The following is a 16,624-nucleotide window of genomic DNA, read 5'->3' as shown; positions in this document are numbered from 1 at the left end:
CTGACGAGCCTTCGGGTCAATTTGTGAGTCGGTTTGGAATTTTTGCCTTGTTTTGAGAAGTGAAAGGTCAAAGAGCCACAGCGACTAATTCTGTGAGCAAAAGGGGAACCCGGGCTTGCCGTTTTTTGAAAACTCCGGCCTCTCCCACTGCCATGCATGTGGCAAACTGCGAGGGGGGCTTCGGAAGCGGTTGTGGAGCTTTCCGGTTTTGAGAAAACGTAAACGCAATGGCACCAGGCTCCTACTGCAAGCTCCTTGCATGAGGCCAGAGCAGCGTTTTAGCTCTCAAATGCTGGGTCTAAAGATGGGTCCCTGATGTGTGAATGTTAATGCAGCAGAAAATATGCCTAGCTTCTGCAGCACATGTCAGAAGTTGGTGCTTTGTTCCTGGACTCTTCCTTCTTGTCTCCCTCCTTTAAAAGCTATCTAAATTCCAACCAGCGTGCACTTCATCACCTATATCGCCAAATGTTTCCCTGTTCAAATCTTCATAACGGATTGATCTTTCGGTGTCAAAGGTAGCAGGCCAGCAATGGAAACCACTTTCTGGTATCTCAGACTTACCTGTTACCAGGTTAGACACAGAAGCATGCAACACATGCGTACTTCCAAGAGGAAAGGCACTCTAAGCCTTTGGATAAATGTCCATCTTGTACTATTGGCAGCCCCTCCTGCCTCCTGTTAAACCTGACCCCAGCCTGCACAGTTAGGCGCTGTCTACCAGCATGCTGAATTTAGGGAGAAAAGGTACAGTGTGGGTGCAAGCCAGCTCCAGAAGCCTCTGCATTGGCTTCCACTGTTCCACCCGTCCCTAAGCAGTTGAAAATTTGCTTTCCAAAAAAGTTCAGGGCCAAGAGTATAAAGCCTTTTTGGTAGATATTTTTTCCTTGTCTAAAGAACTGGTACTTCTTTGTTCCACATCCTGTAGTAATCTGCTGAAATCTTTGGCAATGGGAGGGTTTTTTTAAAAAAAAAAAAGGTGGGTGTATAAAGATGGCTGAAACTGTTGTGCAAAGTTGCTTGTGCTTAACTGGTTAAGGTGTCCAGCTGCATGAAGGCAAGACAGCTACGGTGTGGACATCAATGAGATGGTGATGCTGTGACTGCCTTTCAGGTGCTGAGTGTAACTGCCTTCCTTCCTTGTTGCAAGCTGAAGTTCATCAACCCAAGCATCTGATCTCGTTTCTACCAAACAACACACCACCTGAATTCAGCTGCTTGCAACAAAGACAGTAACTCGGTTCATGCTAACGTTATACCGCTGGACCCATAATAGTTCAAGGAAACCAGCCATGGATTGTTAACCTATTTATTTATTTATTATTATTATTTTATTATTATTTGGACTTCAGCAGTTGATGGGATTGCAGGTTTTGGACTTCTTCAGAAGGGAAGGGAATGACAAAGCAGCTGGCTGTTGCATTGAACAGAGGCAACAGAAAGCATAGGAGGTAAAACAATATGCAGAAGTCCGTGTGAGTGAGATGTCTTGCACCTCATTTTTGACCCTCCAACAGCACAGTCCAATTTTTCATACCAAGTGGGCCACAAGAGTACTTTGACACACAAACTCTGGGTTGCACACTGCCCTAATGTGCGTGAGGGGGAGCAAGGTGAAAATATTAGGCCCCAGCCCTCACACTGGCTTCCCAAAAATTAGGTAAGCAAGGTGCTGTGCTTTGGGATGGAGGCATGAAGCTCCGGCAGGGTCCTAGAGCTCTCCAGTGTGGTGTAGTGGTTAAGAGCGGTAGACTCGTAATCTGGGGAACCGGGTTCGTGTCCCTGCTGCTCCACATGCAGCTGCTGGGTGTCCTTGGGCTAGTCACACTTCTTTGAAGTCTCTCAGCCCCACCCACCTCACAGAGTGTTTGTTGTGGGGGAGGAAGGGAAAGGAGAATGTTAGCCGCTTTGAGACTCCTTTGGGTAGTGATGAAGCGGGATATCAAATCCAAACTCTTCTTCTCTTCTTCTTCTCCCACCTCCTTCCCATAGCTGGGAAAGCGCTAACTAGGCTTTGGGAAGGTGTGAGGACTCTCGGACCCTGTCACGGTCGTCATGTCACCTTCCCAAAGCCCAGCACCTCACGTACCTGATTTTGGGAAGATGACAATCCTGTTTATTTCTGACCCCTGGTCATGCTGGCTGGAGCTGAGGAAGGTTGGCGTCTTAACAGAAGGTCAAAGGCCACACGGCCCATCCCCACAAGCCATCTCAATGTGTAATGTTTAAAAACTGGGTGGCTCCAACCATCCCTTCCTTCAGTGACTGTAGGTCCCTATAAAGGTAAAGGGGCCCCTGACCATCAGGTCCAGTCGTGTCCGACTCTGGGGTTGCGGCACTCATCTCGCTCTATAGGCCGAGGGAGCCGGCGTTTGTCCGCAGACAGCTTCCGGGTCATGTGGCCAGCATGACAAAGCTGCTTCTGGCGAACCAGAGCAGCACACGGAAATGCCGTTTACCTTCCCGCCGGGGCGGTCCCTATTTATCTATTTGCACTTTGATGTGCTTTCGAACTGTTAGGTGGGCAGGAGCTGGGACCGAGCAACGGGAGCTCACCCCATTGCAGGGATTCGAACCGCCGACCTTCTGATCAGCAAGCCCTAGACTCTGTGGTTTAACCCACAGCGCCACCTGGGTCCCTCGTAGGTCCCTATAGACCTCTACAAATACACATATTCCCTACTGGCGCTGTAGGGACACAAATCATGTGCACTTGTTATGTAAACGAACTTGCTCACAAGCTACATCTGAGAGTACAAACTTCTAGGTCTCGTTTTTGGAATGAAATAAACAGCTGGCCCTTAGCAGCTAATTTACTGGACCGTGGTTTGCAGTGACCACCCCAGGCCAGGTCTGGCCATTGGCAAGGGCTTCAGCACCCATCAAAGGCTGACTCATCCATTGCAAAGGGAAAGGTGCCGGCCGTTCACTCTTCAGCCTCTGCCCAATGGCACTCATTGTCAGGCTAGAATGCAAGAGGCTCAATCATTATTGTGATTATTATTTATTACATTTGCATACCACCCATCGTCCAGAGATCCCAAGGCAGTTCACAACACAAAAACGAGAAAACAAAATGCATTAAAAATAAATAAAAATAAATACACCAGCGCTAGATTCCTACACAAAGGCTAGGCCGGATGTCCTGTCTTACGCACTGAAAGGATGTCGTAAAGAAATCAGAGCACATGCAGCCAACAGGAGGCACTTTAGATGACGACGGACTACAACTCCTGAAGATCCTGGACCACTCGCTATCTTGGCTGCAGCTGTCGGGAGTGGCTAGTGCCAACATCATCTAGAGGACACCATGTTGTATCAGCTCAGTGAGGTCCTAGCTTTGTCCAGCAGCCAAACGAACATGCAAGGATGGGAGATGCTCCTCCCCTAAGGCCAGGGGGCATGAATCAAAAGATCACGTTCCCAGTGAGGGGGAAGGAAGCAATCCTTCCACCGGACCATGTTTGCAAGGCAATTTGACACGGGGGCAAATAAGGCAAGTATATCATCTGGAGAAGACGCTTCCCGAGTCGCCTGGGTTTTACAACCACAAGTGACTCTGGACATTCAGGAAAGGCTGTGGCTGCTTACCAACCAGTCTTCGTTGCATCCTATTGCACCGAATAACAGGCCGGCTGCTAGCCCGGGAGGCCGACAGCAGCCAGGCAGTGGCAGAGCCCCATGGCTTTAATAAAGAACATCCACCTTCTGGAAGCAGCTGCTTGCGACAGCTTGGCTAGTTTCTCCTTGCAGGAGGGAGCCAGCTCTGCCCACCGCAGGCCACGGCGTTACCGAAGCACACTTTGCTCTTTGCTGAAAAGGCAGCTTGCGATCCTCCTATTCGGAGGAGTCGGAGTCAGCCGTGGAGCAAAAACAACGCCCATCGCCTTCCTTGCCGTTGCGTCGAAAAGCAAGGGCCGCTCTCTCAATCCCACGCAGGAAGGCAGCATTCTGGGCAGCTGTGTCAGAATGCCGGCAGCCAGTTCTACCTAAATGTAGAGAAGGCCTGTCTCTTTTCTGGGCAGGGTGCAGTGGGTGCTTTTTTTATCTCAACGGTCTGGAACACTACTTGAGGCTGGTTCCTTGGTGCCGGCAGGGCAGGGGGGTCCTTGGAGACGCACTGCAAGAGGTGTGGGTGGTCTTCCCGGCGCTGGATGGAGCCCTGGTTTAGCAGGTGGAGCACGCAGGACAGGACATCAGCGCTGCTGCAGCAGAAGCTGGAGAACTTTGAGACCGAGCCTGGCTTTGGTTTCTGGCAGGCGTCTATCACCTGGTAAAGGCAGAAAGAGTGGGTTAGTCCCTGGTATTGGCTACCAGCCGGACTGTGCTACAAGGTCAGACCCCTGCATTTCGTACCCTGAACACCAGGCTGTCAATGTGCAGCTCTCTCTCCTCTTTCAGGATCTCGAGAAGGAAGCAGCAGATGGTGTTCCTCTTCCTCTCCAGAGCCCCGCCCTCGTTCTCTTCCACATTGAAGTAGGTCTGCTTGGGTAACAGCCACAGGCGCTGGCTGGGCACTAGGGCCAGTGTCCCCTCACTCAGCCTCAAGATACCTGGAACCAAAAGGCATAGGGCAGGCATAGCCAAGATTGTGCCTTCCAACTGTGGGGAACTACAACTCCTATCATCCTTAGCCAGGCTGGCAGGGGCTGGTGGGAACTGTAGTGCAGAACACCTAGAAGGCCCTAGGTTGGCTACCCCGACGTAAGGACTTCAGACTGGCAGAACTTCTCAGATTTCCAGCGTAGCCAGCCCTTTTTGAGGCCTAGCTTGGGAAACTCTCCTTGGCTGTATAGTTTTCGAAAGGATTCGGGCAAAGCAAGTGCTCCGTGGAAATAGCTGGAAGTCAGGATCCCACCCACCCCAAAGTAAATCAAGATCCCATCTCCATACTTACCCTGGCTCTGGGTCAAGATTGCATTCGCCGTCAGAGGTTTCAGCGCACAGTTGAGGAGCTCAGGGGAGAGACCTGTGGCTTGAAAGAGCCTTTCCACAGAAACCTCCTAGGGCCAAAAGGGAAAAGAAAACGGAGGTAAACGAAGACAGCCTCAGAGGAATTCCTGAACACCTGCAACGGTGATGGAAGCAGGTTGGGTTAATGCCTCCTTCAAGAATTAGAGGGGATTTGCATATATATATATATATAATTTTATTATTTATACCCCGCCTATCTGGCTGCGTTGCCTCAGCCAATCACAGGAAATAGGAAATTTGCAGGGTGCATGCTCAAATCCATACAGCAGGAGTCGCTGAACTGCTAGTTTCTGCCACAACGGCAATCACAGGATGTGGGGATAACCATGAGAAGGTTTAGCAACTTCTGAAGCAGATAGAAGGCGAGCTAAGCATTGTCCAACAGAGCGCACCTGGAGTTAGTTAAACAGGAACTGTGCTTGGTGCTAAGCCAAGCCTGGGGATCCAGTAGGGCTTTCAATCTCTACTGTGCAAAATTAAGGCGGTGGGGCTGTTTCAAGACAGGGTTGCCAACATTTCAGGATCTGTGGGTGGATCTGCAAACTGGAGGATTTGTCATGGGCAACACACACACACACACACACACACACACACACACACACACACACACACACCATTACCATTGCAACCAAGCACACCCCAAAACCTATTCTGTTGGCTACAACAGATTGCTTCTCTCAAACTAAACTTCAGCGAGTAGAGGAGCAGAGGAAGGGGCCTTGTGAGTACAAGAGAAGGCCTCTCTGAGCACATCTGTGCTAGCAGGCATCACATTGGCAACCCATGTTTTTACGCAAACGCAGGCCATCATATGAGTCACGGAAGATGCCCAGCTGACGGCAAACAAGTGGGGATCAAGGGAGTCTCAGACCTCGGCAGTGTTGAAGCAGAGGAGGATGTACATCTGTAGGGTAGAGACATGCAGGAGGCAGCCCTGGTACTCAAGCTCCGCGTGGCCCAGCCACGTCCACTGCAAACGCCGCGGCTTGGTGTGCTCCAGCCCAAAGCGGCTCTGACCTGAGAAAGACAAAGACAAAGGTCAGCAAGAAATACAGTGGCCAGACGGGCAACACTCTCCCTGCCTCTCTGCTCAAGGACAGGATATCACAATACTGGGGTTGGAGAAGCATGAACAAAACACAAATCTTGCTTTTTTAAAATAGTCTTATCCCATGTTCCTTAGATTAGCCAGATTTCTCAAAGATTATGAACCTCTTAACGCTGCCTCTCTCATAGCATGGTTTAAAGACTCACAGCTCACCGTGAAGGTTTGTATCATTTCTTTATAGAAAGATTTATGATTCTCAATTCCAAGTTCAGAGTCTCGGGTAAAAGTGGGGTCCCCCTGCCCCCCAGAAACTCAGCCTGAGGGAGGCAGGGAGGCCTGCAAGGAAGGAGCTGCTCATTTTGGGCTCAAGAACAGCCTGGCACTCACTCTGGGTGTAGAAGTCAGCAAACTTGCTCAGGTGCTGACTGAGGGATTCTGGGAAGAACCTGGCAGGATCCTCCAGGTAGCAGAACGAGGAGATGGTCCAACAGCGTGGAGACAACGCCAGCACCTTCACCTCGGCCTCTTCCTCCCAAGAGAACAACTGCTGTGCCTGCACCATCTGGGGAAATACAGAAGGTTTGTGGCTTTGGCAGACAGTGGGAGCTCCCCAGGCAGTGTCAACGGAGGAAGAAAAGGCCGGGGGGGGGGGCAGAGGACCTCCTGCGTGGTCCAGAGGGATGGCGCTCTGCCCTGCTGGTCCCTCCTTCGTCTCTCACCTCGCCTTCCTCCATCTCCTCCTCCGCCTCCCAGTTCCCATCCTGGTCGTGCTCCAGCAGGTGCTTGTCGAGCTGCTCCAGCTGGAAGAGGTGGAACTGCTGCTGCTGCTCCTCCAGCTCACTCAGGTTCTTCAGCATCTGCTGGGGGAAACGGTTGGGGAAGCACAGCCCAATGTGCTCCACCACGGCACACTCCAGCCACGTCTTGCCCTGCGACAGGAGCCGGTCTCCCAGGTAGTACCTGCACAGGCAGAGAGATCAGACCAAACGCTGGGCACCCCCGTCAGCCCAGACCCCCCTCGTCCCTCCTGCAGGGCAGGGCAGGCCAGTAGAAGACCCAGACCCAAGGAAGGAAGAAACCCAGCAGCTGACTGAACTGGCGTTCTCAATTCCTTCTTCCCTACGGAAGTGCCAGGAATAGGCTGCACCCCTTCCTGCCCAACGCCTGCGCCGTCTCCCAGAACAACCTGATAAGCAGCTTCTTGGGAATATGGGAAGCTGCCTTGTACTGAGCCAGGTCCCTTGGTCCCTCCAGCTCAGCATTGGCTACACTGACTGGCAGTGGCTCCAGGGCTTCAGGCAGGAATATCTCCCTCCTTCCTGGAGACGGAACCCAAGACCTTCTGCATTGACGGCAGCTGTTCTCCCCACCCCACCCCGATCTCTGGCCCTCCCCTCCCCACTACGATTCCACATATCTGCCCCACGAAGGCCTCCTCACCGGTAGAAGTGCTCAAAGGTGTTGGCCAACTCCAGGCCTGCCAGGAAGAGGAAGGGCTCCAGGCTCTGCTGCAGGCGCCGCAGAGTCTCCACGTTGCCAGAGTCCGCCCAGCTCTTCTGGATCCACCGGTCGATGTAGCGGGCAAACTGCTCACTCACCTGTTGGCCACAGAGCAAGAGGCACCAGTTGAAGCAGGGAGAAGAAGCAGGCGGAGCTTCCATGAAGGGAGAAGGGAGGCGAGGGAGGCGGAGGGGATCCCTCCCTCCAAACCAGCAACGCCTCCAGGGAAGGGGATGGACAAGTCATCTGGGGAAGATCCCAGAAGGGGAAGCTAGCTGCTTTGTGATGCCAGTGGAGCCAAGAGGCTGTGAGGTGAGGCCACGTCTGACATCCCTGGAACTGCAAGGGGCAAGGCTTTGATGGTGTTTCCTGCTTGGCAGGAGGTTGGACTGGATGGCCCTTGTGGTCTCTTCCAACTCTATGATTCTATGATTCTGATTCTAAGGCCAGGTTGCCTGCAGAGCTCAGAGACCAGAGACGGAGGCCAGGGGCGATGTCAGAGGGAAAGTTCTGCTCCTTGCAAATCACCTCCCCCATTACTAGGCCGTGCCCCCCACCCCACCCTTCCGCCCTTACTCACGTGCATGGCTGTCAGGAAGGAGAGCTGCAGCAGACCCCCCGAGAAGCCGTGGCACAGGGCCAGCATGAAGGACATCTGCTGCCCAAAAAGCTCCTCCATGGCGGTGCGGAGGCGCAGGTAGGTGTTGCAGTAGCGCTCCACAAAGTCCGAGGCCTGCCAGGAGGACTCCAGGAACAGCTTCACCTGGGCAGAGGGACGGCAGGAGCACAACAGGGTCAGAGCAACCCACACGCCCTTCCCTGGCTCCCTGGGGCCTGCCTGGAAGTCTTCCTGCTGGCAGTGGTGCCTGGCGTTGGGTTACGAGAGAGAATGCAGGCTGGTTGCCTGTCCTGGGTAGTGGTAAACACCCTTCATCTCATCTTTTGATTGGTTTGTCAGTCATCAGGAAAGTCTGTGCATGTGACTGGAACTGGGGCAGAAGTTTCCAAATAAGAACGAGGCTCCCACCTAATTTAGCAGCACCACGTAGAGCTTGAACCCCCTTTCCTGGGAGAGTCTGATCCACCCCCAGTCCTGCCCTGCAGCCTCAGCTCTCCCCAAGGCTGCCTTCCCAGTAATAGGCAGGGAGGCAACTGCATGCAGACACAGATATACAAGCAGCAGGACTAGTGGATGGTCTGCCATGGAAGACGTGGCCTGGAAGACATCCGTTTGCAGCCAGGGAGAGTCGCTAAGGCCCATCTCACCCTGCTTGGCGCCTCCAATCGCACCCTGTTCCTCTGCTCCCCCTACCTGCTGCTGGACCACCCCTTTCCAGCACTGGGTGATGCCAGTAGTGCTGCTGGGCTTCTTCACGGCTGCCTTGACGGCCCCAGAACTCGTCTCTTTGTTCTTCCCGTTCTTCCCGTCTGCAAAGTGGGGGTTGTGCAGCGTTATACACGAGGACCGGAGCACCAGGCACCCCCTTCTGATTCAAGGGGGCCTGGAGGGCTCTCCTCCCTCCCCAAGGAAGCCTCTTCCTCCAATGCCACGACAGACACTCTTGCTCCTGCCAAGGTCTGCCTGGCTCCCCTGCGGTGACCTTCCCACCTTGACCTCGGAAAGGGGACCTGCCCCTCCTGGGGCTGCCTATCCGCCCAAGCAGGGAGTGGGGAGACACTCACTGGATTTCACAGGGGGCTTGAGCTCCTCAGGGTCAGGGCTGCTGGAGTCCACGTGCACCAGCAGGTGGCTCAGGCGCCGGACGCGAGAGTTGAAGATGGCCGCCCGGCTTTTGGCGCTCCGGGACGCCTCCAGGTTCTCCAGGTATTGGCTCAGGAGCCAGGAAAGGGGGCTGATGCCGCTGGGATCTGGAAGGGCAGGAAAGAGTCAAGAGGGAGGGCTGCTGGGAGAGGGGAGGGGAGGGATGGTGTGGCTCCCTGAGGACTTGGGCCAGGAAGGAGAGGCCATACCTGGAGTGGTGATGCTCTGCACCAAAGGGCTGATCAGAGCCTCCCAGCAGGTCTTGCCCAGGGCCTGGGCAGCTTCGTCGTCGGGAAGGAAGCGGTCAGCAAAGACCTGCTCATGGCGCAAGGCACTGTTCAACCTGAAACAGCAAAGGGGTGGAGGGTCAGCTGCTGACTTGGGCGACGCTTGGAGGCCTTTGGAAGCCAGGGACAAATGGGCTGAGTGGCAATGCCTGCACAGGGTGCGGGACAAAGCAGGCAGGAGCTTGAACAACATGAAGCCTAGCCAGATGAGTGGGGTATAAGTAATAAAATTATGATGATGATTATGATTACTGAGATGAAAGGGGAGAGGACCAGGATGGATATTTTCCGACAGGGTTTCCCAAACTTGGGTCTCCAGCTCTTTTTGGACTACAACGCCCATCAACCCTAGCTAGCAGGACGTAGGAACAGGTCCGATGGGAATTGTAGTTCATCACCAGTTGGAGACCCAAGTTCGGGAACCCCTGTCTTGGGGTAAGCATGGGAATATGAACCCCCTCCCACCGCAAGAGGGAGACCCCTCCTTGCCCCTCCCCACCTGCGGCCCCAGGGAAAGGGCAGGAGAGGCAAAGACCTGTTGAAGAGCTGCAGCAGCTGCAGCCGGTCTCCCGAGATTTCCTGGCACCAGGTGTGCGCCTTGGTGGTGTAGAAGAGGTACGTGCGCCGGCACAGCTGCTCCTTGAAGATGGGCCAGAAGGTGGGCTTGGGACCCAGCACCTCGATGCCACGCACGCGAGTGTCAATGCCCCCCTGAGAACGACACAATCCTTTCCAGTGAAATCAAGGCAGCCCCCGTGGGGAGGGCCCACTCAAACACCCCAAAAGGTGCGCAGTCCTGCCTGCCTGCCTCCTACCTGCTGACAGCGCTTGATCTTGATCTGTATGATGGGCCAGAAGCAGTTCAGGTTCTCCAGGAGGATCACTCTGCTGGCTGATGGCGGGACAGTCACCTTTGGGCAGAAAAGGAGAAGATGCTGCTTGGATTTGTCATTGCGAAGATGCCTCTTTATCACAGAGGAGGAGGAGGAGAGGGGCAGGGAGGCCCTAACATTGTATGTGCCTAATTCCCTTGCTCTCTTCTTCCCTCCCACAGGGTTGTTAGTGTCAATTGCCTCTGTATGTATTTGTGCATGCGCACCTAATACAATAATTCTGTAAGTTGCGTGTCTCTGTTTCTCAATTTGACACTTTTATCCTGTTTTTTTTTATTGTGCAATTTTATGCACCGTGACTTGCTGCTATTTTTATTGATGGTGGTTTAGAATTTATTTATTGCAATTATCAAGAGTGAATTTCTGGTTAATTATTATTTGCTAGTGTTTTAATTTTATTAAAACCCCCATCATTCTGCCCGGACACTGAGGTCCAGTACCGAGGGCCTTCTGACGGTTCCCTCGTTGCGAGAAGCCAAGTTGCAGGGAACCAGGCAGAGGGCCTTCTCGGTGGTGGCGCCTGTCCTGTGGAATGTCCTCCCATCAGATGTCAAAGAGAAAAACAGCTACCAGATTTTTAGAAGACATCTGAAGGCAGCCCTGTTTAGGGAGGCTTTTAATGTTTAATTGTTTTATTTCATTTTTCTGTTGTAAGCCGCCCAGAGTGGCTGGGGAAACCCAGCCACATGGGCGGGGTATAAATAAATTATTATTATTATTATTATTATTATTATTATTATTATTATTATTATGTACGTTTTAAAGTTGTGTGTTTATCGTGACTTCTTTTTTGTATCAGGTCAGATTGTTTTTAAGGGGTGTGATCTTCGCTGCGTGTTTCTGGTTTCTTCAGCTTGTGATGCAGAAAGGTGGAATCCTAATTAAAAATGAAATGAAACTTTAAGCATTCTCCAGATGCTGCTTGAAGCACAACTCCCATCATCCCTGATAACTGGAGCGATGCTTGCTGGGGCTGGTGGGAGTTGCTGTTCAGCAACCCCCACTCCTGGTCCTCTCCGACTGGCGGCAGCTCTCAGCCAAAAGTCTTTCTTATTTCCTGGTGACTCCCTCCTTTGAACCAGAGACTAACCTTCTGAAGGCAAGGCTTGCATTCTCCACCACTGAACCTACAGTCCTTTTCGCTTAAAGCTGTGCCAACAAAGGCAAAACCTTGTCAAGTGTGGTGTGCGTCTCAGAGCCAGGAACCCTTCCGTGGCACAGGGAAGAGCTTGATGCTCTCGAGTCTCTAGCCACGCAAGCACCTTTCAGGCTGCAGCACTGACCGTATTGAGCTTGATGCTGACGCTGGCTGCGCTCTCCCCTCCCATGACCATAACACGCGCTGGCATGTAGCTGGAATCCTCGCTGGTCACCAACAGAGACATCTGCCTGTGCAGGGAGAGAGGAGGGGTTCAAGAAACTTGGCTCTCTATGCCTGGCATCCAACCGTCTTGTTTTATTTATTTGTACAGTGGTACCTCGCAAGACGAATGCCTCGCGCAACGAAAAACTCGCAAGACGAAAGCGTTTTGCGATGTTTTTGGTGACTCGCAAGACGAAGTTTTCTATGGCAGCACTTCACAAGACAAAGTTTTTTGGCGGTTTTTGTTGTTGTTTTTTGCCGCGGCAAACCACGCCTCGCAAGACGAAATTACCGGAAGACGAAGCGACTCGCAGAACAAATTACTTTCGTCTTGCAAGGCACCACTGTATTCAATTTGCTGTTTTACAATTTAGAATATTCATTTAGACAACCTTAAAATATCAATGACTTCCCTTCTTCTCGTTCCATGGTTCATTTTGCATAGCATAAATCCCTGCATATCTTTATATAAACTAAACCGTTCAGTATTCCATTGTTACTTCCATCAAAACTTATTTACACTGTTGAGTTTATCTTAATGCTCCCTCTGGCTCACAGTAAGAAATCTCAACTCATTTGAAAATAACTGTGGAAATAACTGTGGAAAGAGATAAAGAAAGAGCTGGAGATTTGGGAGAGAATGGAGCTCTCCCTGCTTGGCAGAATCTCAGCTATCAAAATAAACCTATTGGCCAGGATGCTGTTTTTATGCCAATCAATACCAACTGTAAATAATGCAGGCTGCTTCAAGGAGTGGAAGACGGATATTTCTAAATTCATTTGGTGGGGGGGAAAGCCAAGAATTAAACATAAAATTTTGATTGATAGACATATTTTGTTTGTTTGTTTGTTTATCGGATTGATATGCTGCAAGGGATCACAAGATCTCAGGGCAGTTTGCAAGATACAGGATTAAAGCAACAAATAAATAGAACAGAAACAACAAAACATTAACCCCCCCCTCTCCCCTACACACATTTAAAAGGCCAAGGAATATTAATCAGCCAAAGGCCTGGTTTGAAGAGAAATGTTTTTGCCTGGCACCTAAAGGTATGTAAGGAAGGGGCCAGGAGAATTTCCCTGGGGAGAGCATCCCACAAAGAGCCACTGCAGAAAAGGCCTGTTCTCATGTTGCTGCCCTTCAGACTTCACGTGGAGGAGACACGTGAAATCAGACGATGAAAGCGGAGTCTGGGGTGGTTTATATGAGAAGAGGCAGCCCTTTTGCCAACCTATTGATGAACGTCTTCCAAAACACCCACAGAATAAATGAGAAAATCCAGTTGGACATTTCCAGGGGGGGTGGGTTATTTTTATTTCTTTAAACAGACCACTTTGAGCAAACTGGCAGAAATGCCACCCCTTGGACTACTGCAACGTGCTCTTTGACAGTGACCCGGAAACTGCAACTAATTCAGAATGCAGCAGCTAGACTGGTAACTGGGAGCAGCCGCTGAGACCATGTGACACTGGTCCTGAAAGACCTACATTGGCTCCCAGAACATTTCCGAGCCCTAAACGGCCTCGGCCCAATATATCTGAAGGAGCGTCTCCACCTCCGTCGTTCTGCCCGGACACTGAGGTCTAGAGCCGAGGGCCTTCTGGCAGGTTCTCCTCACTGCGAGAAGTGAGGTTACAGGGAACCAGGCAGAGGGCCTTCTCAGTAGTGGCACCTGTCCTGTGGTATGCCCTACCATCAGATGTCAAGGAAATAAAACAACTACAGTACCTGACTTTTAGAAGACATCTGAAGGCAGCCCTGTTTAGGGAAGTTTTTAATGTTTGATGTTTTATCACTTTATTGTTGTTATTATTAGTATTCTGTTGGGAGCCGCCCAGAGTGGCTGGGGAAACCCAGCCAGATGGGTGGGGTATAAATAAATAATAAATTATATTATTTATTATTAATAATAATAATATTTCCACCCTCAACTATTACAACGGCAAGAGAAGCCCTTTTCCCATCAGTCCCAAGCCCCAGATCCCATCTCCCAACAGGTATACTCACCGGATAACTACCCCACGATGCATATAGATGTTGATATGGTGGGAGGTGCTGCTGCCATTAGACTCCCAGTAGGTCTTGGGGTTCCCGTCCGTCAGCTTGCTGGCTTGCTGAGGGTTGGAGGAGACTTCCACCCTCTCCCAACACTTGTCGTCCTTGACCTCCGTGCTGCAGCCTGAGCAAAGAAGAAATGACCCTGGGCTTGGTGCAAACGGCCAGAGCCGTAAAAGGAATGAGACGTCGACAGCTCTGAAGGCTAAAAGGACACTCACCTTGGCAAAGACTGTGCAAGAACACATCGAAGAATGGGATGTTGATAGGCTGGTGGGTCTGCCTGTGTTCTTCTATTTGACCCAGAACCACCTGTGCATTTGGGAGCGGAGGGAGAGGAGAAAGAGGGCAAAGAGACACCCAATGTATTAAAGGGCAGTAAGAAGGCAGAGCTAGCTTTATGGAAGCTCAAGGTGTGCCGGTACCGGTGGACAACTCCCTATGCAGCTTAGGACCAGCATAAGAAGGATACTGAGCAGCTGGAAAGTGTGCAGAGGAAGGTGACCAAGATAACACAGGGGTCGGAAACCAAGCCTTATGAGGAATGGTTGAAGGAGCTGGGTATTTAACCTGGAAAAGAGGAGACTGACGGGAGATACGATAGCCATCTTCAACTATCTCAAGGGCTGTCACATGGAAGATGGAGCGAGCTTGTTTCCTCCTGCTTTGGAGGGTAGGATTCCAACCAGTCACAAGAAAGGAGATTCCGACTAAAGATCAGGAAGACGCTTTCCGACAGGAAGCACTGTTCGACACGGGATCAGATTCCCATGAGAGGTGGTGGAATCTCTTTCCTTGGGGGCTTTTAAGCAGAGGTTGGATGGTCGTAGGAAGTGATTCATAAATTAAATTATTATTATTAATTCTACTATTCTGTCAATTAATAATAATAATAATAATAATAATAATAATAATAATAATAATAATAAAGGTAAAAGGACCACTGACCATTAGGTCCAGTTGCAGATGACTCTGGGGTTGTGGCGCTCATCTCACTTTATTGGCCAAGGGAGCCGGCATACAGCTTCCAGGTCATGTGGCCAGCATGAGTAAGCCACTTCTGGCGAACCAGAGCAGTGCACGGAAACACCGTTTAGCTTCCTGCCGGAGCGGTACCTATTTATCTACTTGTACTTTGATGTGCTTTCGAACTGCTAGGTTGACAGGAGCAGGGACTGAACAATGGGAGCTCACCCTGTTGTGGGGATTCGAACCGCCGACCTTCTGTTCAGCAAGCCCTAGGCCAGTGATGGCGAACCTATGACACGCGTGTCAGGCGTGACACGCAGAGCCCTCACTGCTGGCACACGCCCTATCGGCCCATTCTCGCTGTTGTTGTTGGCTCCCCCCCCCATTTGTTCTCCCGCTCCTCCTACAGCTTGTCTCCGCTGTTGCTGGTAGCCAGAGATTGGTTTTTTAACCCTTTCTGTGCTGTTTTTTCTGGCGCTTTGGCAGACTATGATTGGGTGTAACAGCGTTCGTTTTTTAACCTGTTCTGTGCTGGGCTTTTTTGGCGCTTTGGCAGACTATGTCGGTGCTGCGTGTTAGTTCCAGCGAAGGTATTATCCGTCATTTATTTCTGTTCTCTCCCCCCCAAAAAAGCACAGCAGCCTTTGGGGCACCCCCCCAAAAAACAAAGCAACTTTTGCACCCCCAAAAAAACCTCCAAAACTTTTGTTAGCAGCTCCCCCTAAAAAACTCAACAACTCTGGGCACTTTGTGATAAATAAGGGTTTTTTGGTTTGGTTTGGTTAAATAATTAGTTTTTGGTTTATTATATTACAATTATACATTTTTGTTATTTAAACTATAAATATCACGAAATTATGGTTTTTTTCTTGAAGTGACACACCACCCGAGTTATGCTCGGTTTTTTGGCGAATTTTTACACACCCAGCTCAAAAGGTTGCCCATCACTGCCCTAGGCTCTGTGGTTTAACCCACAGCACCCCCCGCGTCCCTAATAATAATAATAATAATAGAAACATAGCATTGTAGGCTAGGAAGGTACCACAATTGTTATCTAATCCAATTGCACGCAATGCAGGAATCTTTTGCCCAACGTGGGGCTTGAACCCACAACCCCGAGATTGAGAGTGTCATGCTCTACCAACTGAGCTGGAAGAAGCCTGAGACTCAGAAGCTGTTTGGGGAGGATGACTCCTTCCTTCCTTATGGAATTTTTTATCCTGCCCTTCCCTCCCGAAGAAGCCCAGGACAGCAATGGCTATAAGCAAGGCAGAGCTTCCATGGCATTTCTTCCTGTTTCCCCAATTCATTGGCATGGCTTATCTCCATGCAATGCAGCCAATGCATGGCATTTCTTCCTGTTTCCCCAATTCATTGGCATGGCTTATCTCCATGCAATGCACCGTATCTGCAAGCGGCTCTGCTCCACCTGGCCTGCACTCCCAAGCTAGATCCCCCCACAAAAGGTACCGGGATTTACCTGGATGCAGCCAGCCAGGATGCTGGCGGTCATCTTCTTATAGAGGCCGGCGTACTTCTCGCACTTGCTCACGAGGTCGCCCAGTTCCGTCACCCATGGGAGACCGGAGCCATGCTTCTCCACGACTTTGGCCAAGGCTTCCTCGGTACGCAGGCAGCACATGGAAACTGCACAGTCTCTGTCCAGGGTTGCCAAGTGATGAAGGAACTCAATGGACTCCTGGACAACCTGCAGGTGATGGAAATTAAATAAAAGCACATCAGGAATTTATAACAGCATTTTTAAAAAACAA

At 51.0% G+C, this 16,624-nt stretch overlaps 1 protein-coding gene across 4 annotated transcripts in view; it reads right to left on the bottom strand.

The window, feature by feature from the left end:
- Nucleotides 1-2,988: 2,988 nt before the first annotated feature.
- Nucleotides 2,989-16,624, bottom strand: part of CUL7 (cullin 7) — a 37,230-nt gene continuing 23,594 nt past the window's right edge. For all 4 annotated transcript variants that reach the window (XM_035111145.3, XM_035111142.3, XM_035111144.3 and 1 more), the window contains exons 14-30: nt 16,333-16,560; nt 14,105-14,195; nt 13,836-14,007; nt 11,748-11,853; nt 10,387-10,482; nt 10,107-10,282; nt 9,494-9,627; nt 9,206-9,391; nt 8,835-8,950; nt 8,103-8,285; nt 7,463-7,620; nt 6,742-6,982; nt 6,410-6,584; nt 5,846-5,991; nt 4,898-5,003; nt 4,357-4,553; nt 2,989-4,270 (exon numbers count right to left, since the gene is read on the bottom strand). In XM_035111145.3, coding sequence (XP_034967036.3) covers nt 3,986-4,270; nt 4,357-4,553; nt 4,898-5,003; nt 5,846-5,991; nt 6,410-6,584; nt 6,742-6,982; nt 7,463-7,620; nt 8,103-8,285; nt 8,835-8,950; nt 9,206-9,391; nt 9,494-9,627; nt 10,107-10,282; nt 10,387-10,482; nt 11,748-11,853; nt 13,836-14,007; nt 14,105-14,195; nt 16,333-16,560 — 2,796 coding nt within the window. In that variant the 3' untranslated portion in view covers nt 2,989-3,985. The remainder of the gene's footprint in view (nt 4,271-4,356; nt 4,554-4,897; nt 5,004-5,845; nt 5,992-6,409; nt 6,585-6,741; nt 6,983-7,462; nt 7,621-8,102; nt 8,286-8,834; nt 8,951-9,205; nt 9,392-9,493; nt 9,628-10,106; nt 10,283-10,386; nt 10,483-11,747; nt 11,854-13,835; nt 14,008-14,104; nt 14,196-16,332; nt 16,561-16,624) is intronic.

Source organism: Zootoca vivipara, chromosome 3 (genome assembly GCF_965207765.1).
Source record: "Zootoca vivipara chromosome 3, rZooViv2.hap1.1, whole genome shotgun sequence".
NCBI classification, from domain to species: Eukaryota; Metazoa; Chordata; class Lepidosauria; order Squamata; family Lacertidae; genus Zootoca; species Zootoca vivipara.
This window is presented reverse-complemented; position numbering and strand designations above follow the sequence as displayed.